The sequence below is a fragment of the Neophocaena asiaeorientalis genome, unplaced genomic scaffold (genome assembly GCF_003031525.2).
Source record: "Neophocaena asiaeorientalis asiaeorientalis breed wild unplaced genomic scaffold, Neophocaena_asiaeorientalis_V1.1 scaffold357, whole genome shotgun sequence".
Lineage (NCBI taxonomy): Eukaryota > Metazoa > Chordata > Mammalia > Artiodactyla > Phocoenidae > Neophocaena > Neophocaena asiaeorientalis.
The window spans coordinates 345,255-370,077 of record NW_020173270.1 but is presented as its reverse complement, the minus strand read 5'-3'; the positions used below and the strand labels follow the sequence as shown (position 1 = coordinate 370,077).

At 51.6% G+C, this 24,823-nt stretch overlaps 1 protein-coding gene and 1 long non-coding RNA gene across 5 annotated transcripts in view; one reads left to right on the top strand and one right to left on the bottom strand.

The window, feature by feature from the left end:
- Positions 1-4,528, top strand: part of LOC112400239 (uncharacterized) — an 8,097-nt gene extending 3,569 nt beyond the window's left edge. Inside the window, exon 3 of the long non-coding RNA XR_003003379.1 lies at positions 4,403-4,528. This is a non-coding gene — a long non-coding RNA (uncharacterized LOC112400239). The remainder of the gene's footprint in view (positions 1-4,402) is intronic.
- KANK2 (KN motif and ankyrin repeat domains 2) lies at positions 3,282-24,822 on the bottom strand. 4 transcript variants are annotated; one of them, XM_024745924.1, is made up of 11 exons: positions 24,752-24,822; positions 23,078-24,289; positions 13,716-13,889; positions 13,518-13,620; positions 12,255-12,506; positions 11,532-11,622; positions 10,759-10,978; positions 9,805-9,947; positions 6,980-7,180; positions 6,811-6,900; positions 3,282-5,371 (listed from the first exon to the last, which is right to left on the bottom strand). In XM_024745924.1, the coding sequence occupies exons 1-11, from the start codon at positions 24,786-24,788 to the stop codon at positions 5,318-5,320; spliced, it is 2,577 nt and encodes an 858-aa protein (XP_024601692.1). In that variant the 5' UTR covers positions 24,789-24,822; the 3' UTR covers positions 3,282-5,317. The 4 variants fall into 4 exon arrangements, with proteins under 4 accessions (XP_024601692.1, XP_024601693.1, XP_024601694.1 ...); XM_024745925.1 differs by having other exon boundaries at positions 11,532-11,619; XM_024745926.1 differs by having other exon boundaries at positions 12,255-12,494.
- Between the last annotated feature and the right edge of the window lies 1 nt (position 24,823).

Below are 24,823 nucleotides of genomic sequence, written 5' to 3'. Positions count from 1 at the left end.
TATGAGGTCCCTAGAGTAGTTGAATTCAGAGACAGAAAATAGAATGGCAGTTACCAGCGGCTGGGTGTGGGAGTGATGATGTCAGTGTTTCATGGGGACAGAGTTTCACTTTGGGAAGATGAAAAGAGTTCTGGAGATGGATGGTGGAGATCGTTGCACAACGATGTGAATGTACTTAATGGCACTGAACTGCACGGTTAAAAACAGTTTAGATGGTAAATGTTTTGTTGTGTATATTTTGCCACAAAAATAGACATATATATATTTTTTCAGACATGTATTTTTTTCATGCACAATTTCTATTCTTTTTCTGTAATATCTTTTTAAAAATTTTTTATTTATTTACTTTTGGCTGTGTTTGGTCTTCGTTGCTGCATTCGGGCTTTCTCTAGTTGTGGCGAGCGGGGGCTACTCTTCATTGTGGTATGCGGGCTTCTCATTGTGGTGGCCTCTCTTGTTGTGGAGCACGGGCTCCAGGCGTGAGGGCTTCAGTAGTTGTGGCTCGCAGACTTAGTAGTTGTGGCTCACGGGCTCTAGAGCACAGGCTCAGTAGTTGTGGCACATGGGCTTAGTTGCTCTGCGGCATGTGGGATCTTCCCGGACCAGGGCTCGAACCCGTGTCCCCTGCATTGACAGGCGGATTCTTAACCACCGTGCCACCAGGGAAGTCCCTGTAATATCTTTATTGGAGTATAATTACTTTACAATTTTGTATTAGTTTCTGCTGTACAACAAAGTGAATCAGCTATATGTATACATATATCCCCATATCCCCTCCCTCTTGAGCCTCCCTCCCACCCTCCCTATCCCACCCCTCTAGGTGGTCACAAAGCACCGAGCTGATCTCCCTGTGCTATGCAGCTGCTTCCCACTAGCCATCCATTTTACATTTGGTAGTGTATACATGTCAATGCTACTCTCTCACTTCATCCCAGCTTCCCCTTCCCCCACTGTGTCCTCAAGTCCGTTCCCTATGTCGGCGTCTTTATTCCTCCCCTGCCACTAGGTTCATCAGTACCAGTTTTTTAGATTCCATATATGTGTGTTAGCATACGGTATTTGTTTTCCTCTTTCTTTCTTACTTCGCTCTGTATGACGGACTCTAGGTCCATCTACCTCATTACAAATAACTCAAATTTCATTCCTTTTTGCAGACATGTATTTTTAAAAAGCAAAGCAATACACTGGGTTTGGAGGGTGGGGAATGGGGTCTTAAGCATGAGCTGAACAAGGTAACAAAGATGATGAAATAAATGGTCCTGGGTGATTGCTTGTGAGAAACAATTTTTTTTTAATTTAATTTAATTTATTTATATTTTGGCCATGCCACGTGGCGTGTGGGATCTTAGTTCCCCAACCAGGGATGGAACCCGGGCCATGGCAGTGAAAGCACCGAGTCCTAACCACTGGACCACCAGGGAGCGTCCAAACAATTTTTTTCCTTTTAATTTCCGAAAGGCCCCTTCTTGGCTCACAGACCCTTCTGGAAAACTGACAAGATCAGTGGACCTTCCACTTAGAAATATACAACTTTGCATAAAATTTCTGGGACTTCCTATAACCTCTGAAAACCACCCATTATCTCCTGGTTGAACAGTCCAGAGGAAAAACAGAGGAAGTGAGAATCAGGAGAGCAATCATCCATCATCAGTCATCCTTGGGGGAGAGAGAGGAGTGGCCTAGGGGCTGGGGGGTGTTGCTAAGGATGCTCCGCTTCCTTTCCTGGAGCTGGTGACTCATAGATGTTCACTTTTCAAAAAGCCATGGAGCTGTACACTTTTGTACATGACTTGTACGCAAATGGTATACGCCATCTCAATAAAAAATAAAACAGCAAAACAAAGTATTTTAATATCCAACCTATAAGAAAGAGGCTTGGGCTTCCCTGGTGGCGCAGTGGTCGAGAGTCTGCCTGCCAATGCAGGGGACACGGGTTCGAGCCCTGGTCTGGGAAGATCCCACATGCCGCGGAGCAACTGGGCCCGTGAGCCACAATTACTGAGCCTGCGCATCTGAGCCTGCGCGTCCGGAGCCTGTGCTCCGCAACAAGAGAGGCCGCGATAGTGAGAGGCCTGCACCGCGATGAAGAGTGGTCCCCACTTGCCACAACTAGAGAAAGCCCTCACACAGAAACGAAGACCCAACACAGCCATAAATAAATAAATAAATAAAGCAAACTGTCAACACGTAAAAATAAATAAACACTAAAAAAAAAAAAGAAAAGAAAAAGGTTTGACAGGAGATTCTCCAAAGTATTGACAATGGCACGCATTGCTACCAAGTAGGACCATGGCACCCTCCACTATGCCAAATGTTTTTGTATTGCTTAAACTTTGTGTTTTACAATCACTATAAATTCTTTTGTCATGAGGAAAAAACAATTAGTAAACATTTTTTTCTGCCCACAGTGGGTTTTTTTACAATAAATTTATTCATTTTTGGCTGCTTTGGGTCTTGCTGCACGCGGGCTTTCTCTAGTTGCAGTGAGCTGGGGCTACTCTTCGTTGTGGTGCGTGGGCTTCTCATTGCGGTGGCTTCTCTTGTTGCGGAGCACGGGATCTAGGTGCACAGGTTTCAGCAGTTGAGGCTCGTGGGCTCTAGAGCGCAGGCTCAGTAGTTGTGGCGCATGGGCTTAGTAGCTCTGTGGCATGTGGGATCTTCCCGGACAAGGGTTCGAACCCATGTCCCCTGCATTGGCAGGCGGATTCTTAACCACTGCACCACCAAGGGAGTCCCACCCACAATGGGTCTGATTAGAACTTTCTGCCACAGTGGCAGTGTTCTGTATCTCTGCAGCCCAGTAGGGTAGCCACCAACCACATGCAGCTACTGACCATGAATTAATTACAGTTGATTTACATCTAAATGGAAATTGCCACAGGTGGCTAGTGGCAATAGTATTGGATAGTGCCAGTGTAGGGCAGAACATAAGGGCGTTTATTGTAATATTCTTGTCACCTTTCTGTAGCTTGGAACATTGTTCAAATAAGTCCATTTTAAAAGAGAGATCTATTTTAGGGCTTCCCTGGTGGCGCAGCGGTTGAGAGTCTGCCTGCCGATGCAGGCGACACGGGTTCGTGCCCCGGTCCGGGAAGATCCCACATGCCGCGGAGTGGCTGGGCCCGTGAGCCATGGCCGCTGAGCCTGCGTGTCCGGAGCCTGTGCTCTGCAACGGGAGAGACCACAACAGTGAGAGGCCCGCTAACCGCAAAAAAAAATAAAAAAGAGATCTATTTTAAAACTTCAAGAGTAGTACAGTAACAAAGACCAGACACAGATGCTTTGGCATAATCATAAGGTAGCTTTATTAAATTCCTTTACTTTCTAAAAAACGATTACAAAAAGGAATACTTCATTTAAGTGTAATACTGTCTTTATGGACGTACCGTGGTTGGAAAGTGAAGTTAAAGGTCATGAATACACGTGAGAAGAGAGTGGGATCAGAGGCAGGACCCCCTGTAGCCTACCATGCCAAGTCCAGTGGGTAAGCTGGGGAGAAGGGAACACAGTGATAACTATGGACTTATAGGGGGTGTCAATGAACTGCTTCTAAAAGCTTAAAAGAAACACACCCACCGGCTCCAGGGCCAGACACATAGGCACACAACGCTTGTACCGCTTCTCAAAGCTGCCCAAAGCTGTGGCCTTCTGTCAGTGGTCATCCCCAGTCAGCTTGGGTTTCCTTTCCTCGACATTTACACACACACACACGCACGCACACGCGCACACACACACACACACACACACACACACACACTGGGGTGTCTCTCTCCTTTGACCATTTAAGCTCTCTTGACTTGGGTACCATCCCTTCCATCAAAATCAAAGCAAGCCAGACTCCATCAAGCCAGGAAACCTACTTTTCTAGGAGAGAAGCCAGCACTTGGCTGTATTGAATGAACGTGTAAGTGCCGAGGGTTTGCTCTGTCCTGCTGGGGTTTTGGCTTCCACCCCAGCAGCTAGGCTGAGAACTGGACAAGAGAGGGCAGGACACCTAAGAACTAGGGATCTTACTCCCTGGTCACAAGGCACTTTTCGACGCTCGGAACCTGTCCCCCTTCCCCCCTCCCTTTTTTTTTTTTTTTTTTTGGTCACAAAAGGAAGGAACAGGAAAGAAAACTTTGTTGAGATTCTGGGGACAAAATAGGCCATGCAGGAAACTACGTGTGTTGAGAGAGCCCCGTTTCCAGCAGGCTCCGTTCCAGGCAGCTCTGGAAAGCCTGTACGTTGTTAAAAAAAAAACCCAGCTGGCCCTTGTTTGGTTTTCGGCAAAGCCCTGTCTCTTTAAGTTTGCACTGGGAGCCCTTGGGGGCAGCCAACTTTTAATCGAGCACACATGGAGTTTTTGGAACTGGTCCTATGCTTTGCCAACAATCTCATGCCCTGTTTTCTTTCCTTTGAGGAGAGAAATTCTGGAGTCTGGGGAGAAAAAGGATGGCCCTGCTACTGGCGTTCTAAGCCTAGGGATGCAAGGACCACTCTGGGGACTGGATTCATTTCCTGCATCTCCACATCTAAAGGATTTTCTAGGAAAATGAGTATGTGCCAGGGCCCCCACGTGGGGAGGGGACGGATTTCTGGGTAATCTCTCGATATGAACTACTTGCACACCTTGGCTGCTGGGTCCTGAGGCCCCCCACCTGAATGAGGGCGTGGGAGACGCTGGCAGTGGCCACGTGAAGGCAGAAGAAACGACTAAACTTCCTGCCCTGGGTGACAAAGACAGGGTCTGCTTTGTGAAGAGACCAGAAGAAAATTCCACCAAGAAAACCGTCTGGGGAGGGGGAAGTGGACAAAATGCTATTATATACCGAACAGTTAAATGTAGGGGAGCGAGCGGGGGGCGCATGAGGCCACTCCATACGTGATCCGTGCGTAATCACGTTGAGGATTAAAATGAAAATATGCGATTCCAGTGACTTTCAAATTTTACCCCCCTTCCCCGAACATGATTCAGAAATCCAATATTTTTCCCTCTCACCCTCCTCCATCCTTAATTGCCAGTGGATTGTTCTCAGCGTTCTTCGCAAACCCACGCCCCAGCATCAGCCGCTGGCGCCAGTTTATATAAGAATTTAGCTTCGGTCTGCGCTGCGGCTGCTTTGAGCCGGGGTACTGGGAAAAAACCTGCTTTCGGCTGAAGCCTCAGAGCTGTCGGGGGCTCCCTGGGGAAGCCGAAGAAAACCCCACTTGCATTTGAGACTTGGGCCTTGGTGGATAGAGTGGGGGCCGGCCAGGGAGGGGATGGAGGGACCAGGGATGGTTCGCTCTGGGGCTGCCTGGCCCCCGGGAGAGGCGCCTCGGGCCCCTCTGACGGCTACTCTTCTGCGGAGGATGACGCAGGACTCTCCTCATCCGACATCGGGGCAAACTGAAACGAGAGGCAGAATTCCTTTTGTTTGGCATCCTTTCCTGTGCTGTGAGGCGCCGACTTTGTTGGCTGGCCCCGCGCCTGCCGTGAGTGAACAAGAGGCCTTGGTTTCTTGGCCTCAAGGAGGTGACGTCGGGGAGATGCTTCGGAGCAGCTCACAGATGAATACAGTGGAGGGTTTTTCCTGAGGGATAAGGGGTGGAAGGCAGTGAAAGTGGAGAGTGGGCGGTTGGGGAGGGTGACGTCTGAGCTGAAGGATGTTAGGGGTCCAGCCAAGGGGCAGGGCGTTCCAGGCAGAGGAAAACAGCAAGTGCAAAAGCCCTGAGGCAGGAGCAGCGACCAGGCCAGTGTGGCTGGAGCAGAGTGAGCGAGGGGGAGAGGAAAGAGAGTGGGGGGAGGTGAGGGGTGTTGAGCAGGGCTTGGTGTGCTCTGGAGATGACTTCTGCTTTTTTCTCTAAGTGGGGTGGGAGCCACAGAGGGCTGTGGGCAGAGGAGGGATGTACCCCGACTCAGGTGCTCACAGTGGCCTCTGGCCGCTGTGGGGAGAACAGAGTGGAGGGGACAGTGAGGGTGGGAGCCAGGGAAGCAGAGCGGAGGCAGCGGCAATGGTCCAGGGGAACAGTGATGGAAGAGTGGGATTCATCCCTCAGGAGCCCTGGGAAGCAGGACCACAGATCAGACCGCAGGACGCCACCCAGCCCCATCACCCCCCATTTTCCAGCTGAGGACATGAAGGCCCACAGCTGATCCCAAGGGGATCCCCTAAGCACCACAACTGAGGCTCAGGTGTCCTAACAACACCCTACGCAGTGAAGGTGGAAAGACTCGGAGCCTCAGGAAGAAGCTGGAAGCCAGTCAGGACCCAAATGGCTTTGGTCTCAGCAACCTTTTCTCTCCTAGACCATCTGGGGAATCGCTGTGGTTGACACCCACCACGCCACCCTTGAACCTGGCCCCAGACGTGCCTGGGGAGGCCGGGGCAGGTACAAGGTAGGGGTGAAGAGGAGGGGGCAGAGGGCTCCTGCCCGTGGTCTGGATTCAGACCCTGAGGTCTCTCCGCCCCTTCCTGTCTGTGAGACTTTGGGCCAGGAGTGTAACCATTCAAAGCGTCAGCTTCCCCACCTGAGAAATGGTAATAGTAACAGTACTTTATGCAACTGAATTGGGTTATTGTGGAAGGTTCCAGAAATCATGCTTTGGGAGGCATGCCAGAGTCCTCTGTGTGGTAATTAAGAGCATGATTTGGAGCTAGACAGATCCGGGTTCGAATACCGTGATGCCAACCATAACCATGCAGTCTCAGCTCTCGTGCCTTATTTCCTCGCGGGGGCACCGTGAAGGTTCAACAAGCAGCTGACCATGCAGCCCTTGGGATGGTCCCCATACACCATCCCTTCCCAGAGCCCCGCACCCACTGCCCTGCCCGGGCCAAGACTCACCGAGCACTTGATGTTCATGCGAGAGTACAGCATGGATGCAATTTCACTGTGTCCTGCATCCAAGGCCACCATCAAAGCCGTGCTCCCGTCCTGCAAAGCATCAGTTGCTATGCTGACACCCTGCACCATGTTCCCGCCCTCCCCGGAGTGCGCCTGGGTGGGGACTCACGCGGTCGGTGATAGAGATGTCGCAGCTGGGCACAGCCAGCAGCAGCGCCGTGATCTCCTTGTGGCCGTGCTCGCAGGCACACATGAGGGCCGTGGAGCCGTCATCATCTTGGACGTTGACGTCCGCCTCGCAGGCAAGCAGGGCTTTGACCACGTCCACCCGCCCGTGGCTGACCGCCAGCATCAGGGCTGTCTGCCCTGCCTGGGTAGGGCAAGGAACAGCTTATGGATCATGCAGCCTCCAGACCATGACACCCCTGCTCCGGAACCATCCATGGTTCCTGAGTACTCTGGCGCTAACAGCACCTCCACTCACGGGCCTCCTTCTGTATCTCAAATAATCCTTCCTACCACTGGGCCTTTGCACTTGCTGATCCGTCTTCCTCCTGCTGGCTCCTCCCTCAGGTCTCAGCTTAAATGTCTCCTCCTTGGGGAGAAGCTCTGTGCCTCCCCACCGCTATGCCCACTTAAATCAGATTCCTAACTCACAGGTGCAAACGTAAGTAAAATGTGTTAAGCTAAGAGTTGTACACTTTTCTGTCTGCCAGTTAAACTTCACTGTAAAAAAAAAATCAACATCCATCAGCGGATGAATGGATAAAGAAATTTATATATCCATACTACAGAGCATTATTCATCCTTAAAAAGAAATGAAGGCCTGAAGCATACTGCAACATGGATGAACCTTGAAAATATTATGCTCCATGATAGGAGCCAGACACGAAAGGACACGATACTACATGATTCCATTTATATGAAATATCCAGAACAGGCAAATCCATAGAGACAGAGAGCAGACTGGAGGGGGGCCAGGGGCTGGGGAAGTGAGGATGGGAGTGACAGCTGTGGGTGCCGGGTCTCCTATCAGGGTGTAAAGATGTTCTGGAGGTAGACAGAGATGCGGGTTGCACAGCATTATGGATCGATTTGTTCACTTTAAAAGGGTTAATCTTATGTGCACTTCACCTCAATTTTTAGAAAAGTAAACCACCTGGGCATACATCTGGAAGGACAAAAACTCGAATTCAAAAAGATACATGCACCCCAATGCTCATAGCAGCACTTTTACAACAGGCAAGACTTGGAAGCAACCTAAGTGTCCATCGACAGATGAATGGATAAAGATGTGGTACATATATACACAATGGAGTATTACTCAGCCATAAAGAAGAATGAAGTAATGCCATTTGCAGTAACATGGGTGGACCTAGAGATGACCATACTAGGCGAAGTAAGTCAGAGAAAGACAAATATTATCATATGATACCACTTATATGTGGAATCTAAAAAAAATGATACAAATGAACTTATTTACAAAACAGAAACAGACTCACAGGCATAGAAAACAAATTTATGGTTACCAAAGGGGAAAGGTGGGGGGAGGGATAAATTAGGAGCTTGGGATTAACAGATACAAACTACTATATGTAAAACAGATAAACAACAAGGTCCTACTGTATAGCACAGGAAACTATATTCAATAGCTGGCAATAATCTATAATGGAAAAGAATCTGAAAAAGAACATATATGTAAAACTGAATCACTTTGCTGTACACCAGAAACTAACACAACGCTGTAAATCAACTATACTTCAATTAAAAAAAAAGTAAACCACCAAGAAAAAAATTTTAATTAAAAAAAATCAGTAAAAAAGCAAGGAGGGTCTGCCTGTTATGCACCACGGCAGCACCTCCCCCTTTTCCTTTGCTGCGGTAAGGCTGCTGCTAATCTCTCCCTTCCTTGCTATTCCCACGGGGTCCTGGGTGCCCTGCTCTTCTGCCCAGACACCCATCCATGCCCCAGTCACCTCCACAGTCTCCCAGCTTCTGCTCCCCAACATACAGCCGAAGGGAGATTCCAAACCAGAAAGCAGCCCTCGCCCCTGCCCTGGTGGCTTCCCACAGCCCTGGGTCCAAACCCCTGCTAAGCCTCCAATGCTTGAGCTCCTGGAGCTCCTGGCTGGCTAGTGAGCTTTGGGAGGGTGGGGACTGTGCCTGCTTGTCAAACATTTAAGTCCCCAGCGTCCAGTTGCTGGTCAATAAATTACCAAGCAGGATGTGGGATGGTGTCGGCTTAAGGAAAGCTGAGGACCCCCATGTCTTCCCACACCCCCATTTCCACCATGAGGTTCTGTATCAGAGGCACCCTGGCAGGCAGGTCATTAAGAATGGGGCTCTCGGGGGCTTCCCTGGTGGCGCAGTGGTTGAGAATCCTCCTGCCAACGCAGGGGACACGGGTTCGATCCCTGGTCCGGGAGGACCCGCATGCCGCGGAGCAACTAAGCCCGTGCGCCACAATTACTGAGCCTGTGCTCTGAAGCCAGTGAGCCACAACTACTGAGCCAGCGAGCCACAACTATGAGCCCACATGACACAACTACTGAAGCCCACATGCCTAGAGCCCATGCTCTGCAACAAGAGAAGCCACCACAATGAGAAGCACACTCACCGCAACGAAGACCCAATGCAGCCAAAAATAAATAAATAAAATAAAAAATAAAAAAATAAAGAATGGGGCTCTCGGGACTTCCCTGGAGGTCCAGTGGTTAAGACTCCGTGCTTCCACTGCAGGGGGTGCAGGTTAGATCCCTGGTTGGGGAACTAAGATCCCACATGCCATGTGACACGGCCAAAAAAAAAGAATGGGGAGCTAGAGCCCCAGGTTCAAGTCCCCCCCTCCTCTAGTTTGACCTTGAGGAAATGAATACGTCTCTGAGCCTTGGTTTCTTTGCCTGTGGAGTGGGGATTCTCCCCTTGGGCTTGGGTATGGCCAGGACTTAATAAATGGGAAGAGTTATCCCGGTCTGCAGCGCCGAGGGCCCGTACCTGGCTGGCTCTGGCATTGACATCTCCGAGCCGGAAGAGCTGCAGGACAGTCTCGAGGTCATGCTGGGTCTTCAGGGTGGCCAGGGCGGTGAGCATGATGGGGCTGTAGCCGGCGCGGTTCTGCTTGTCTACCTGGCAGACACCTGAGGGGAGGGGACCGGGAGGACAACAGGCCTCAGACACCCCCGATGCTGGCCAGGTCTGCCTTAAGGCTGGGGGGGTGGTCCCCGAGGACCAGGTCATGTCTCTACCATCAGCCTGGAAGCCTTGTTCACGACCATAATGAGCACTGGGAATCATGCCTCCTCCAGCAGTCTAGGCCTGGCCTAATGACTCCTTTTTCTTGGACTGAGAACCCCATTCTGGCCTAGGGTCTCCATCTCTATTATGGGAGGGGCTCCTAAAGGTGTAGACTGTGCCTCGTCCATCAGACTGGGGCCCCCTGGATACTGGCACCCACATTTAGGGCTGAAAGGAGAACCTATGTCTCCCCCATTGATCTGGAAGAGTCCCTAGTCAGTTTCCTCCATGAGACTGTGGGCTCTGCCTCCTTCATCAGACTGACTAGGGGGCTATGTCTTCCCCATTACACTAGGGGAAAGCAAATTTCTTCATGTCGAATTGAGGACCACATCTTCTCTCCAAGCCCCAGGCCGGAGGCCACATCCACGTCTTTCCCTCAGACTAGGGTTCCAGAGGTGTCACTTTCATTATACAGGGGTCATTGGTTGGTGGGGGAGGGAAGGGCCACATATTTTCCCTAAGACCATGTCTGCCTTTTCCAGTACACCGGGGCCACAGGTGGGGCCTGTATCCCCCTCACCTCAGACTGGGAGAGCAGCGTCTCCCCCATCAGACGGGGAGGGCAGCATTTCCTCCATCAGACTATGAGGGTGGCCTCCCCCACAGACCAGGAGGGCAGTGTCTCCACGGCCCCCGCCCCGCCTGGCTCACCGCTGTCGAGCAGCTGCCGCACCACGGGGAAGTTGGCGTGGGACACGGAGTAGTGCAGTGCAGTGTTGCCGTTGCTGTCGGCGATGTTGACCACATAGTCCAGCAGCCGCGCCGACATGGCCCGGAAGGTGACCAGGTGGCGCCGCACAAGCTCTGGGTGGGCATCGCTGCGGCAGGCCAGGCGCAGCCACTCCTGCAGCACCGTGGTGTAGGCCACTTTCTGGATGCAGATTGGGAAGGAAAGGGGTGTGAGGGCCACGGAAGCCCACCCCATCCCAGACGAAGACCCCCAAGGGGAGTGCAGACACCCCACCCTGAACCTGAGCCTTGAGGGGAAGCATGGGTGCCCCACCCCAATGAGCCCCCCTGGAGGAAAATGCAGTGTCCCCTGCCCTGTACAAGAACCCTAAAGGGAAGTGTAGACACTGCAGTACCAGGTACACCCCCAGAAGAAGGTGTGAGCATCTCCACCCTGGATGTGACCTTCAAAGGCATGTGTAGACACCCATCAAGGGAAATATGGCAGCCCCTTCCCTCAAGCCCCCGAAGGAACAGGAACCAAGGCTGGGCTTGCCGGCGGGCAATCGTCCTTGGCCCCTCCCTGCCTCCCTGGAGCCTCTCCAAAGACCAAGACTCAAGCCTCGGAGCCCCCCACAAGCTCCCAGCTAGGATCCTGGGGTCCCCATGATCCAAAGCACAAGGAGAAGCCAGGGTGAGGGTGGAAGGGACAAAGCCCTCCCCGCCCCGCTTTCAGGCCCAGGGCCCCACCATACCAGCTCCCGTTCGGTGAGGGCATTGGGGTTCTCCAGGTACTTCTCCAGGGCCAGGCAGGCTGAGATGAGGTCGGGGCTGAGCTCCATCCTGCTGGTGGCAGACAAACGGGGAGTTGATCTTGGAAGCACCCACCTCAGCCTCCTGGGTGCCCCCTACTCCCCACATCCAGCTGGGGTGCTCGGAGAGGCCCTCAACACTCTCCACCAAGGCACTCACCCAGTCCTGCCAGGGCTCACCTGAGTGGTAGAATCTCAGACCCCCTTCCCTGGGGACATAATTTTACACAGCACCCCAAGGGGCAGACATGGGGAGCACACAGACCACAAGAGAAAGTGGACACGTGGGCCAAAATTTATTCCAAGTGGCCAGTGGCAGATGGAAAATCTTTCTCTGAGGACAGATTTTTTTTTTTTTTATCAGGGGAAAAACAAAAAGAGACATACACAGGATGGACAGGTGTGGCAAATGTCCCAAAGAAGGTGGATTGCTTAAGGACAAACTTGGTCTGCCCCTTAAACCCAAACCTGAACAGCCCAAATTGCCCCCATCAGGCCCTTTATCAAAGCCTCCGGACCTTCAGATGCCCAGAAGGAGAAAGTGCTTGTTCACTAATTCAGACTAAGGTGGGCATGACTAATGGGAGGTTCCCTCAGAGGGTTTGAATGGTGGGATCTGAGGTCACCCCAGGCCCTGCCTAAATCCCTCCCACACAGAAAACTGACCGGATCTCCTCTTCCGCACTTGATCCCGATGCCCCCTCAGCTGTGGGCGCCTGCTGAGACTCCCGGGACAGCTGGCACTCCTCCCGGCTGATCTTGGCCTTTGCCGTCTCCTTGGGCCTGAGCTGGGGGGCTTCAACCACACTCGGAACCCTCTCCTCCGGCTCTGGGGCCTCGTTCTCTGTACTGTCATTGTCCGAGAAGTTCTCTGCTGTGCTGGAATCCTCGGATGAGGACTCATACCTGGGGGAGACGCTGCAGGTGGTGGGGAGGGTCATTTGACCTCTCTGGGCCTCAGTTTCCCCATCTGTTAAATGGGGGTAATGGCAGTATCTAGCTCACAGGGCTCCAGGGATGCAGCTTATAGCACCTGGCACACAGTAAGTGATCAACAAACACTGGCCGTGATTGTGATCATGCTTGGGGGGGCCAGGGAGGGACATTGCTTTTCCCTTCCACCCTTTGGTACCTCTTACACTTTGCTCCTTACACAGGTGTTATACTGATTCAGACCCTTGTCCCACTGCAAATAGGACCCTCATGCTTCTTGCTACCTACAAACACATCTAAACTTCTGGGCCTGGCATTCAAGGCCCCCAACTGGCCCGGTTCCCTAGGCCTCCCCCTTTTTTTCTTTTTTTTTGCGGTACGCGGGCCTCTCACTGTTGTGGCCTCTCCCGTCGCGGAGCACAGACTCCGGACACGCAGGCTCAGCGGCCATGGCTCACGGGCCCAGCCGCTCCGCGGCATGTGGGATCTTCCCGGACCGGGGCACGAACCCGTGTCCCCTGCATCGGCAGGCGGACTCTCAACCACTGAGCCACCAGGGAAGCCCCAGGCCTCCCATTTTTCACGTCACTGCTTCCTCCCACCCCTGAGCCTTTATCCAGGCTGTGTCCTCCATCAGGAGACCCCACCCCTCCCACTCTGCACCTCGCAAGCTTCTGCTTGTCCTGCAGCACATGTGCTCCCCTCCGTCAGTTATTTCCTTGGTCCCCCCACTGCCTGAGCATCCCCCATCATTGCTCCAGTCATGTCGTGTTGATCTCGCCTATTAGGGCCCAAGATCGCAGCGGACCAGGAGCTCCATCAGGGCAGGGAGCCGAGTCCGGCACCTCCCGAGGGGTAGTGTGGTACAGTGGTTGCAGCACAGCCTCTGGAGCCAGCCCACGGGGCCTCGTTGTGCCTCCGTTTCCTCGTCTGTCTACTGTGCTTTGGTTAAATGAATGAACCATAAAGTGAGGGGCTCACACCAGGTTCTCTCACCTGCCGTTGACCCCCACGAACTGGAGGCTCCTCCGGCGGGTCTCGGGGTCTGCGGGCTCCTCTTTCCGCTTCATGATGGATGGCACACCTGCCGGGGGCCCTCCTGGTGGGGGAGCGTGGTGTCGTGAGGGTCTCCCAAAGCCAGACCCCATGCCGGGCCTCTGGCACCTGACCCTCTCGGTGGCCGCCCCCATTTACCTGCACCCCCGGCCTCCTCTGACTCCAACTCCTGTGGGGCTGCTTGCCTGGTAGGCTCCCTGTTGGTGGCGTCGTGGGCAGGCACCAGGCCTGTGTTCTTCTCTGGCTGCGCGAGGGAGTCCCCCTCAGACTCCGGGTGTGACAAGGATGACTCTGCAGGAGCCTGTGGGAGACCTGAAGGGGCAGGAAAAGACGTGCTTACTGTGGGTAACAATAGCAAAACAAGAACAGTAACAACAGCTACCTCCTGGCGGGGGGCTGGGTCACATACCCCAGGCCAAGGGCTAATTCTTGCATTATTTCATCAAATCTTCCCAGCCCGTGCAGAAGTTGGATTATTTACCGATGAGGAAATTGAGGCACACAGATTGCCTGAGGTCACCCAGCAAACAAGTAGCAGAATCCATTCCAACCCTGGTTTGTTGCCTGCCTCGCAGCGGGTCAGGGTCAGGGAAGACTATGAGACCCCATAATCCTGGCTTGTGACCCCCTCCGACTTCATACTAAGTAGCGTCTGGAAACTATAGCCAAGCATAGTGGTCATGGTCGGGACTCATATCTCCCACAAAAGAGCTGTGTGACCTCAGGCAAGTCACTTAACCTCTCTGTGCCTTGGACAAACACCATTTCCTACATCATGGCATTGTGCAGACTAAAGACAGCAATGTGAGGGAGAGAGCTTAGAACAACACCTGCACATCAAGAGCACTTGAAGAGCATTTGTTAATTCAAGAGAATTGTAAACTATATTTTGATAAGATTTAATACTATACTTTTTTTTAACAGACGTAGGGTTGTGCTGTAGATAACATTTTGTATTTCACTTCCTTCTTCTTTACTTAATATAAAGCAGGGGATTTCCCTGGTGGCGCAGTGGTTAAGAATCCATCTGCCAATGCAGGGGACACGGGTTCGAGCCCTGGTCCGGGAAGGTCCCACATGCTGAGGAGCAGCTAAGCCCGTGTGCCACAACTACTGAGCCTGTGCTCTAGAGCCCACGAGCCACAACTACTGAGCCCCCGCGCCTAGAGCCCAGCTCCACAACAAGAGAAGCCACCGCAGTGAGAAGCCCGTGCACCGCAACAAGGACCCAACGTAACCAAAAAATAAATAAGTAAATAAATTAAAAAAAAGAAATTAAGCGGGTGTTCCTTTTAATAATCATGAAAAAGAAACAATAGGGGCTATTAGAAAGTGAAAACTAAAACACCACCCAGGTGGAGTTTCAGTTTGGGCCAATGAAAAAGTTCTGGGAATGGAGGGTGGGGACAGTTGCACAACAAAGTGAATGAGCTTAATGCCACTGAGCTGGACACGCAAACGTGGCAAAAATGATACCTTTTATGTTATGTATATTTTTTCATCATTAGAAAAAACCCCGCCCAGTTTGGTCTGAGAACAAAGGTGACATTATAGGACCTGGGCCCCAAGGGTGCCCACTGCACAAACGGGAGTGGGCTTGGCAGACAGCTCCAGCCCCGGATCACCAGCCTGGAGCTAGAAACAAAAGTCCAGTTGCCACCTGGAGTGGCTGCCCGGGTCTCGGAACCCACTCAGGTTCCTCCCCCAACCCCTGCCCCGGCCAGGCCACGTGTGGCTCCTGTGTCACCACTTCTCCAGGATGTCCCCTTCGAACCCGTGTCCCCTGCATCGGCAGGCGGACTCTCAACCACTGCGCCACCAGGGAAGCCCCAGACCAATTCATTTTAATTCCCTTTAACGGTTAACCTTTTTTGACATCCACAGTAACTACTTCCTCAAGTCCATGGGCTACACTCAACTTGAGCTAAGAACGGGGAGTAAACACTCAGCAGAAGTAAAGCACATAGAACGGATAAGACATTGGCCATGAATGCTTCCGACAGCGCCCCAGCCCAGTCAGGCCAGGCGGATTCCTGAGCGGGGAGCTCCAACTCCCATGGGGAACCAAGAGCAAACACCGGGTTTTTACATGAATCTCCAGATTGTTTTTTAAACCGTGTCAATAAATTCACATCCAACAAACAAACAAAAGCACTATGTGAGTGGAATTTATCAGGAGGCAGATGGGCCACTTCACGGTCTCACGGTTGCCCGAACTCAGGCCTCCTGATGTAAACACCTGGGATGTTTGTTACTCAGCAAATCAGACAATGCTCAGTGAAAGAAGCCAGTCACAGAAGGACAAATACTGCATGAATCCACTTATATGAGGTTCCTAGAGGAGTTAAATCCATAGAGACAGAAAGTAGGATGGTGAGTGCCAGGGGCTGGGGAGTGAGTGTGTGATGGGGCAGAGATTCAATTTGGGAAGATGGAAAAGTTCTGGACACAGATGGTGGGGATGGTTGGACAGCAGTGTGAATGCGCTTATTGCCACTGAACTGGACACTTAAAAATGGTTAAGAGAGTAAGTTTTATGTTATATGTATTTTACCGCAATTTTTTTAAATGTGAAAAAAAAAAAAAAAAAAAAGGTGAAGTGGTGCAGCTGTATGGCCCGTTCTGCCCGGAGGGAAAAGCATGGCTCCTTCCAGCTTGAGAAGTTCAAGGTCAGACACCGCAACACTAAAATAACAAAACTGTTAACAGTTATTATTGTTATTCTACTGGGAGATGGAGCAAACTGTTACCAGAATTCATAAGGAAGAACAAAAGTCCATGGCCAGCTAATTTTACAGAAATGGGCAGGGATGGGGAAGCTGGCTTAGGAGAGAGTAACACATATTCCCAAAGTCACAATAATTAAATCAGCAGGGCATGGTTGCAAGAAGAAATGGGCCAAAGGAAAGGAGTTCCAGCACAGACCCTGTCTGAAAGGACTTGGGGTAAAGCAGAGGGCTTTCCACAAATCAGTGGTCAAGGGTGAGCTCTGTGGGGTGGTGTAGGGAAAGCAGCTTACTCTGCCCAAGAAAGGTCAGGCTGGATCCCTACCTTACACCTTATGCAAAAAAATAAACTCCGAAGGACTAATAGGAAGGCACAATGACAAAGCTACAGGAAGAAAAGAAGGCAGAATGTCAGTGGCCTCAAGAAGGGGAAAGATCCCTTTAGAAAGCCCTCTGAGCACTAACCATATATGAAAAGTATGAAGTGATCTCACTTAAATGTGGAATAAAAAAAAACAAAAACAAAACAGAAAAACCTCAGAGATACAGAGAACAGATTGATGGCTGCCAGAAGCAGGGGATGGGTGGGATGGGTAAAGGTGGTCCAGAGGTACAAACCTCCAGGTATAAGATACAGGCATACCTTCTTTTAGTGGGCTTCACTTTATTGTACTTCGAAGATACTGCATTTATTTTACAAATTGAAGGTTTGTGGCAACCCTGCATCGAGCAAGCCTATTGGCACAATTTTTCCAACAGCCTCTGCTCCCTTTGTATCTTTGTGTCACATTTTGTTAATTCTCACCATATTTCAAGCTTTTTCATCATTATTAGATTTGTTATGGTGACCTGTGATCAGTGATCTTTGATGTGACTATTGCAAAAATGTTATGACTCGCTGAAGGCTCAGATGATGGTTAGCGTTTTTTAGCAATGAAGTATTTTTTAATTAAGGTATGTACATTATTTTTTTAGACATAATTCTACCACACACTTAATAGACTACACTACAGTGTAAACATAACTTTCATATGCACTCGGAAACCAAAAAAATGTGTGGCTCGCTTTACTGCAGGGGGTCTAGAACCGAACCCGCAATATCTCTGATGTATATTTGAAAGTTGCTAAGAGAGATCTTAATAGTTCTCATCACGAGAAAAAAAACCTGTAACTCTGTGAGGTGATGGATGTTAATTAAACCTATTGTGGTAATCATTTTGCAGTATGTACGTATATCCAATCATTACTTTGTATACTTTAAACTGATATGTTATATGTCAATTATATCTCAATAAAGCAGAAAATATCAAAAATTAAAAAAAGAAAAATACGATGGGTTTAACTACATCAACATGAAGATTTCTATTTGGTTAAAAAAAAAAAAAACTCTTAGACAAAGTTAATCTACAGAAGAATACAGGCTGTGGGAAGATAGTCATAATACCAAAAACAGGCAAGGGATTACTTTCTGGAATAGGAGTCAACAAGATTTTTCTGTAAAGGGCCAGATAGTAAATATTTTGGGCTATGCGGGCTATAAGGTCCGCTGCAAATAGTACAAAAGCAGCCCTAAACAGTACATAAATGAGTGGGTGTGGCTGTGTTCTAATAAATTAGAATTTCATATAATTTTGCTCATATCACACAATGTTATTCTTCTTTTCACATTGTTCAACCATTTAAAAACATAAAAACCATTCTTAGCTCATGGGCTATATAAAAACAGGCAGTGGGCTGGATTTGGCCCTGCAGGCTGTAGTTTGCCAACCTCTATTCTGAAATATGCCAGGCACATCTCAAACTTACCCAAAGAAAAATGGACAAAGGCTAAAACTAAGCAACTCACCAAGGATTCTTGTTAAACTTATATGGTGATGCTCAACCTCACCAGAAATCAAAGGAATGCAAATTAAAACAAGGAGATATGAAACGAACACAACATCGTAAAACAACTCTACCCCAATTAAAAAAAAAATACAAAAACGAAAAAAAAAACAAGCAGATACCACCTTGCACCAGTGTCAAATGGGCAAAAAATTAGAAAGATAGGTAAAACTGTATGTTAATGCAGATGTAGGGAAGTGGGCACTTCAGGCCCAAGCATGGCCGCTGGGAACGTGGACAGGGAGACCTTTTCCGAAGAGGATAAGACAAAATCTGGAGTGAAGTTGTACATTCCCTGTGACCCAGCAGGCCCACCAGAGGGGACATGTGAGGATGGCGCCATACTGTTCAAAGCGGCCAGGAGCTGGAAGTAACCCAGGGGCCCACCAAGCGGGGGGCGGGCGGGGGGGGGGATCAGATAAGAAAGTGTAGCAGGTACCTAGGGCGGAAATCTACGCAGTCATTAAAAGTGACAAACCAGATTTATAAACATCAGGGTGGAGAGTTCCAAAATAGTGTGTAGAGAGAAAAAAATAAGAAACAGAATGAGATTTTTTTTTTTCCCTGAAGCACAATACCATTTTAGGAAATTAAATAAGCATAGGGCATAGTTTTCAAGAACACTCAAATATCTAAATAAGCTTCTGGAAGATGGGTGGCAAGGAAAGATATTACAGTGGGGTGGAGGTGTATGACTGAGCAGCGGTGGCTGAATCACGGCCCATGGACACGGTTTTTACATTTTTAAATGGTTGGGAAAAAAAATCAAAAGAAGGATTCTCTTTGGGACACGTGAAAATTATAGGAAATTGAAATTTCAGTGTCCACACGTTAAGTTTTATTGGTACACAGCCATGCTCTTTCATTTATGCATTGGCTAAACCTGCTTAAGTGCTACAAAGGCAGAACTGAGAAGCCAAACTCATCAAAATGTATACATTAAAAATGTGGGGCTTCCCTGGTGGCGCAGTGGTTGAGAGTCCGCCTATCGATGCAGGGGACACGGGTTCGTGCTCCGGTTCGGGAGGATCCCACATGCCGCGGAGCGGCTGGGCCCGTGAGCCATGGCCGCTGAGCCTGCGCATCCGGAGCCTGTGCTCCGCAACGGGAGAGACCACAACAGTGAGAGGCCCGCGTACCACAAAAAAAAAAAAAAAAAAAAACATTTAAATCACTTGGCCAACCTGTACACGGAGGGTGTGTGTTTGTGTGTGTGTGTAAAGCAATTTGGGAACAGACATCATGGTCCTTAAAAATGCCCTTCCGCAGTCCAGAGGGCCCAAGTTGGATCCCTGCTCCAGGAACTCAGATCCCTGGAAGCCACTTGGCGAGTCCAAAAAAAAGGGGGTGGGGGAGATCAAGGGTTCCCATAGAAGGACATTTGCATAGCATCTTTGACAGTAAAGAGTCACCCGGCTGTTAAAAAATAAATAGCATGTCCCAAGAATTTTTTTTGGCCGCGCCTTGCAGCTTTCGGGATCTTAGTCCTCTGATCAGGGATTGAACCCACAGCCTTGGCAGTGAAAGCATAGAGTCCTAACCACTGGACCGCCAGGGAATTCCCCCAAGAATTTTTAACAATGTGATGAAATGGCCCTGGGATAATGTTAAATTAAAGAAATCAGAGAGTTTAAATCCTGGCTTTGAAAACTGTGGGCAAATTCCTTTACCTCCCAGTGCCTCAGTTTTCTCATCTGTAAAATGGAGATAAAAACACTACCCACCTCATAGCGCTGCTGGGGGTGTAAATGAATTAAAATACAAAAAGGGCATCAAATAATGCCCTGGCCCATTGTAAGGGCTACCTAAATGCTTTTAAATATAAAATAAAGCAACACAACAAATTCCATCAGCTATATGTTGCCAGACTTGAAAAATACATATTATTTTCTGCATTAAAAAAAATCAGAAGGGGGCTTCCCTGGTGGCGCAGTTGTTGAGAATCTGCCTGCCAAGGCGGGGGACACGGGTTCGAGCTCTGGTCTGGGAAGATCCCACATGCCGCGGAGCAACTAGGCCCGTGAGCCACAACTACTGAGGCCTGCGCGTCTGGAGCCTGTGCTCCACAACAAGAGAGGCCGCGACAGTGAGAGGCCCGCGCGCCGCGATGAAGAGTGACCTCCACTCGCCGCAACTAGAGAAAGCCCTCGCACAGAAATGAGACCCAACACAGCCAAAAATAAATAAATAAATAAATATCAGAAGGAAAGAAGCAAAAGTGTTGACAGCAGCTGTGTCTGGGTGGTGGTGGGTTTATGGGGCTTATATTTTGTGTTCTAGATTCGTCTGTACTTTCCAAACCTTCCACAAACAATATGAATTGCTTTCATAGGACTATGTTTCAAACAAGAGCACAGGAAATTTCAAAGCCTTGGAGAGATCTCACGGATGCACCTGCCTGGCTACCCCTTCTCCCACTAATCTCTCTGTGGTGCCTTTGAAAGGTAAGGGGTGAATGAGACTTTATGGGGTCTCCAGGCCTCTACCTGCCCCACCCACCTTTGCCAGCCTGAGGGGGAGGCTGCCTCTCACCTTCCCTGCCCTTGGCTGCAGCAAGCAAATTCTAGATGTCAGAGAGGCTGGGCTCCTTCCTGCCTCCTCCTCCAGGGAGTCCTCCCTGACCTACCCATTGAGCTGACCGACCTAAAAGAACACATGGTCCGAACACTCATCAAGGTCTTCCCTGGCGGTCCAGTGGTTAAGACGCCACGCTTCCACTGCAGGGGGCGTGAGTTTGATACCTGCTTGGGGAACCAAGATCCCCGCATGCCCTGTGGTGTGGCCAAAAAATAGAAAAACAAATACACATACTTGTCAAGCAGCCACCCGGCTGCTTCTTTCCTTTCACATCTTGGTTCAAAGAGCAACCTACCAGCGCCTGGTACCATACTGAACACTCACACCAACTGATGCATTTAAGATCACACTGATCTGGTGACATCAGGTTGTCAGGACCCCCAATTTGCAAATTTGGCACAGAGAGGTTAAACAACTTGCTCAAGGGCACAAAGCTAGGGAGCAGGGAAACCAGAATTTGAACACAGGCCGCCACCCCATCCAACCACCACCCACCTCGTGCCCATTTTATTTGCTCCAAACGTGTTCTCTGAAATTATTTTTCTTCACATGTTTTTGGTGGTCTCTTATTTATCGCAGGGGCTTTTGTCTATCTTGTTCACTGCTGTGTCCCCAGTGCCTCAGAAGAGTCTGGCACATAGCAGGCACTCAGTAAATGTCTGCCAGATGAGAAGGTATCGAAATGAATTAGCACACACCAGTTCCACTCAAGCAAGGCAGAGATTAGGGCTGGCTACAGCAAGAAGGAGTTAAGTGAGACACAAAGAACTTTCTCAGGGGCGGTAGCTTGCACAGGGTGGGGACATTGCTAGGTCTGTGTGTTCTGCAGGCAGAAGGCCCCAAGGCTGCCCTGAGAGGCATGTCTGGAATGGAGGTTGCCTCTCAAGAGATCTCGAGGCTGGGCAGGGCGGGGCCTCTGGCTGGGGGCCAGGGTCGCAGGGCTGGGTGTTTGGGATAGACAGAGCAGAAGGGTGGAGTCCAGAGCTGTCCAGGAACAACACGGGGAAGCAAGAAAACACAGCTGGGTCCCTGACCCCCAGCTTGTGCCCTCTGGTCCCTCCATGGGCTCTGGCCACCTGACATTCAAGGCTGGGATGGGGATATGGGCCCCACCTTTGAGCCTTGCTGTAGGTTCAGAATGGCCTGGGCTTAGATCCTGGCTGTGTGACACAGGGCAAGTGAAGCTTCTCCCCAGGCCTCAGTTTCCCCAGCTATAACAAAAAATGACCTGAAAATCATTAGTAGATGGAGTAACAAGCACTGGCTAAGCACTTACTGTATGCACTAATTCACAAGAGTCTTAGAGGTGGGGGTCGCTATTATGCCACTTCACAGATAAGGAAGCTGAGGCCCAGGGAGGTGAAGCTTCTCATTCAGGGTCACACAGTGAGAAGTGAAATCTGAACCCAGGTTGCCTGGCTGCACAGCCCACCGTCTTAACCTCCTCTGGAGGTGAAACACTTATCAGAGCCCTCAGCACCAGACTGGTATTCGATAAAGAACAGCTGTTATTATTATGAATCATTCTGGCAGCTCCTCCCAGGGGCCTCAGGACGGCGGTGGTGGGACAGCTGCCATTCTGCACATCCCACATCCCCTTTCCTGGAATGAGGACTCAGCAGTTCCTCCAGGGAGCAGCCCCTTCCTCCCTCAGGACTTGGGTGGGGCTCCTCTACCCCCAGGATCTGGGCCTGGGCAGTGAGATACACAGTGATTAGCTCAGTGATGGGCATGTGACCCAAGCCAGCCAAGGAGGGCCACCCGTGGGATTTTTCTTGGTGCTATCTGGATTGAGGGGCTCCCTTTCCACTGAGCTGCAAGGACAGATGCCCGGAGTGGTGGGGCCACCTTTGTCTGCCTGAGAGAGAAGGCTCCACGGTTCACAGAGGAAGAGAAAGAGGGAGTTAGAGATTCCTGAGGATATTTGAGTATCTGGATCCAGCTACGCCTGAAGCCGTCCGTCACTAAGTTACACGGACAACACATTTCCTTTTCATGGTCTGAGATTGGTTTCTGCCAATCAGGGACGATTTTTTGCCCAGCAACCAACAGCCTTGGGGACCCTCCCCCAAATACCTCCTGTTTTCCAGACATTTACAATGTGCTAGACATGAGCACACACGCTTAACAGACACCCAATTTCTTCTCATGGTACCTAGAGGTACTGAGTCAGCGGCATAAGTGTCCCCTTTTCACAGATGGAGAGACCGAGGCTCTGAGAGCTGGTAGAAGGACAGGGCTGGGGCTGGACCCCGGCATTCAGAGGAAGAAGGAGGGACCCTCCACCATCTGCCCCCACCCACTAAGGCTCACCTGCTGCCCCATCGCAGCTGCGCTCTGTGATGCTGATCTTCTTTACCAGGTGGACATTGCTGGTGGATGCAGGGGGTGTTGGGAACACTGTCTCTACCACCTCCTGGCTGCGGAACACAGGGGGGCTCTCGGCCCCGCCGGATGTCGCCAGGGCCCGCAGCCCTGCCCCGTAGGGCTCCAGACTCTGGGCCCGCTGTGCAGGGGCCCCCGCAGCTGTACTGGCCGCCACCTCTACCTCTCTCGGCCCCTCCACCACCCGGACAGTGTCCACACGGACTGGGCTGTCTGGTGGCGGCCAGGCCTGGGGCTGGAGGTCGGCCTGCCGGGCCTGAGCTGCCTGCAGCTCCTGGAGCGCTTTCTTGAGCTGGGTCTCCAGCACGGCGACCTTAGCGGCAAGGGCTGCCTCCCCGTCGGGCATGCCCAAGTCCCGCTCTCGGACCCAGGTGCCCACGCTCCGGGTCTCGAGCACCGCCGGGTCCTCGGGGGGCTCGGGGAGGTCCAGGCAGAGCTCGCTGCGCCCCCGGGCTCCCGCCGGGTGGCCCAGGAATTTCTGGCTCTTGAGCTGCACTGTGAGCTGCCGCTTCTCCTCCTGCAGCACCGACAGCTTCACCTGGAGCACAGGAATCAGTTTCACCTGCTCCTCCAGCTGCCGCAGCTTCCGCAGGGCCCCCGCCATCTGCTCCCGCACGTGGGCCAGGTGCCCAGCACTGGGCGGCACCGGCGTGGACAGTCCCGATCCCCGCGGCGTCGGGGGTGGCAGCCCCACGCCCACCAGTGAGCTTGTCGAGCCAGCCACGCTGGGGGTCAGGGAGCCCAGGCCGGTGGGGGCGGCCGCCTGGTCCTCGAGGCGGCGACGGGCGTCCAGCAGCGTGCGCTCCACGCGCGGGTTGAAGCCGGCGCGGGTCTCCAGGGCGCCGTACTGCGGGTAGAAGCCTCGGCCGCAGTAGGAGTAGGCCGAGTGGCGGCTGTCCCCACTGGCGTTAGAGCACAGAGACTCGGTGGACGTCCACCAGGAGCCAGGGCCGCGGGGCAGGGAGCCGAGGCGGGGCCGGCGCTGCACGGCCACCCGCCGCAGCGTGTGGCCCTTCTCGATGTCGTCCACGTACTTGAGGAAGTCCAGGTCCAGGCGGTAGCCGTAGGGTGTCTCCACGGAGTAGGGCAGGTCGGGCTCCTTGGAGGGGAAGGTGGGCGGGGAGGCTGGGCCGGGGGTCCCTGGGGTGGGAGGGAAAGGCCAGCGCCTCTGAACACTGCGGTCCCCTCCTCGGGGCAAACTGATGCCCCTGGGAGGGTCAAGGCTTATTTGCCCAAAGGATGGGAGCCCACTGGGTGCTCAACTGCTCAGCTGTGTCTGCGGTCTCCGAGCCTTCCCGGGCCAGGGCAAGAAGGCCCTGTCACCCCCTCAGACCCTCCCAGGGCAGGGCTGTGCCTCCAACCTCCCAACCAAGACAGGACCCTGTCTCCCCACTCAGACCAACCTCCTTCCCTGGAAGACCCAGTCTCTCCCATCAGACTCTCCAGGGGAGAACCAAGTTGTCCCTCTTCAGGCCCTCAGGTCAGGGCTGCGTCCTACCCTCAGCCTCCTCAAGTAGGGCCCTCTCCCCTCCCCGAGGCCGTGTCTCCCCTCCCCCACCTCCAACCCCAGGGCAGGGCCCTCTTCCCCTTGAGACCCCTGACCTGGGAAGGGGGCTGGCACATGCAGGACTTGGGCCATCCTCCTGCCTGCAGACGCTCCTCAAGAGTCACTTT

What these genes read in the sequence shown, in the direction of transcription:
- KANK2 (XM_024745924.1), bottom strand. Translation starts at nt 24,788, where the DNA reads ATGGCCCAAGTCCTGCATGTGCCAGCCCCCTTCCCAG. An exon ending in TGTGCCAGCCCCCTTCCCAG is followed by an intron (nt 24,290 to 24,751) that starts GTCAGGGGTCTC and finishes CTCCCACCCCAG; the next exon opens with GGACCCCCGGCCCAGCCTCC. An exon ending in GCGGCAGCTGCTCGACAGCG is followed by an intron (nt 9,948 to 10,758) that starts GTGAGCCAGGCG and finishes CCCTCCCCTCAG; the next exon opens with GTGTCTGCCAGGTAGACAAG.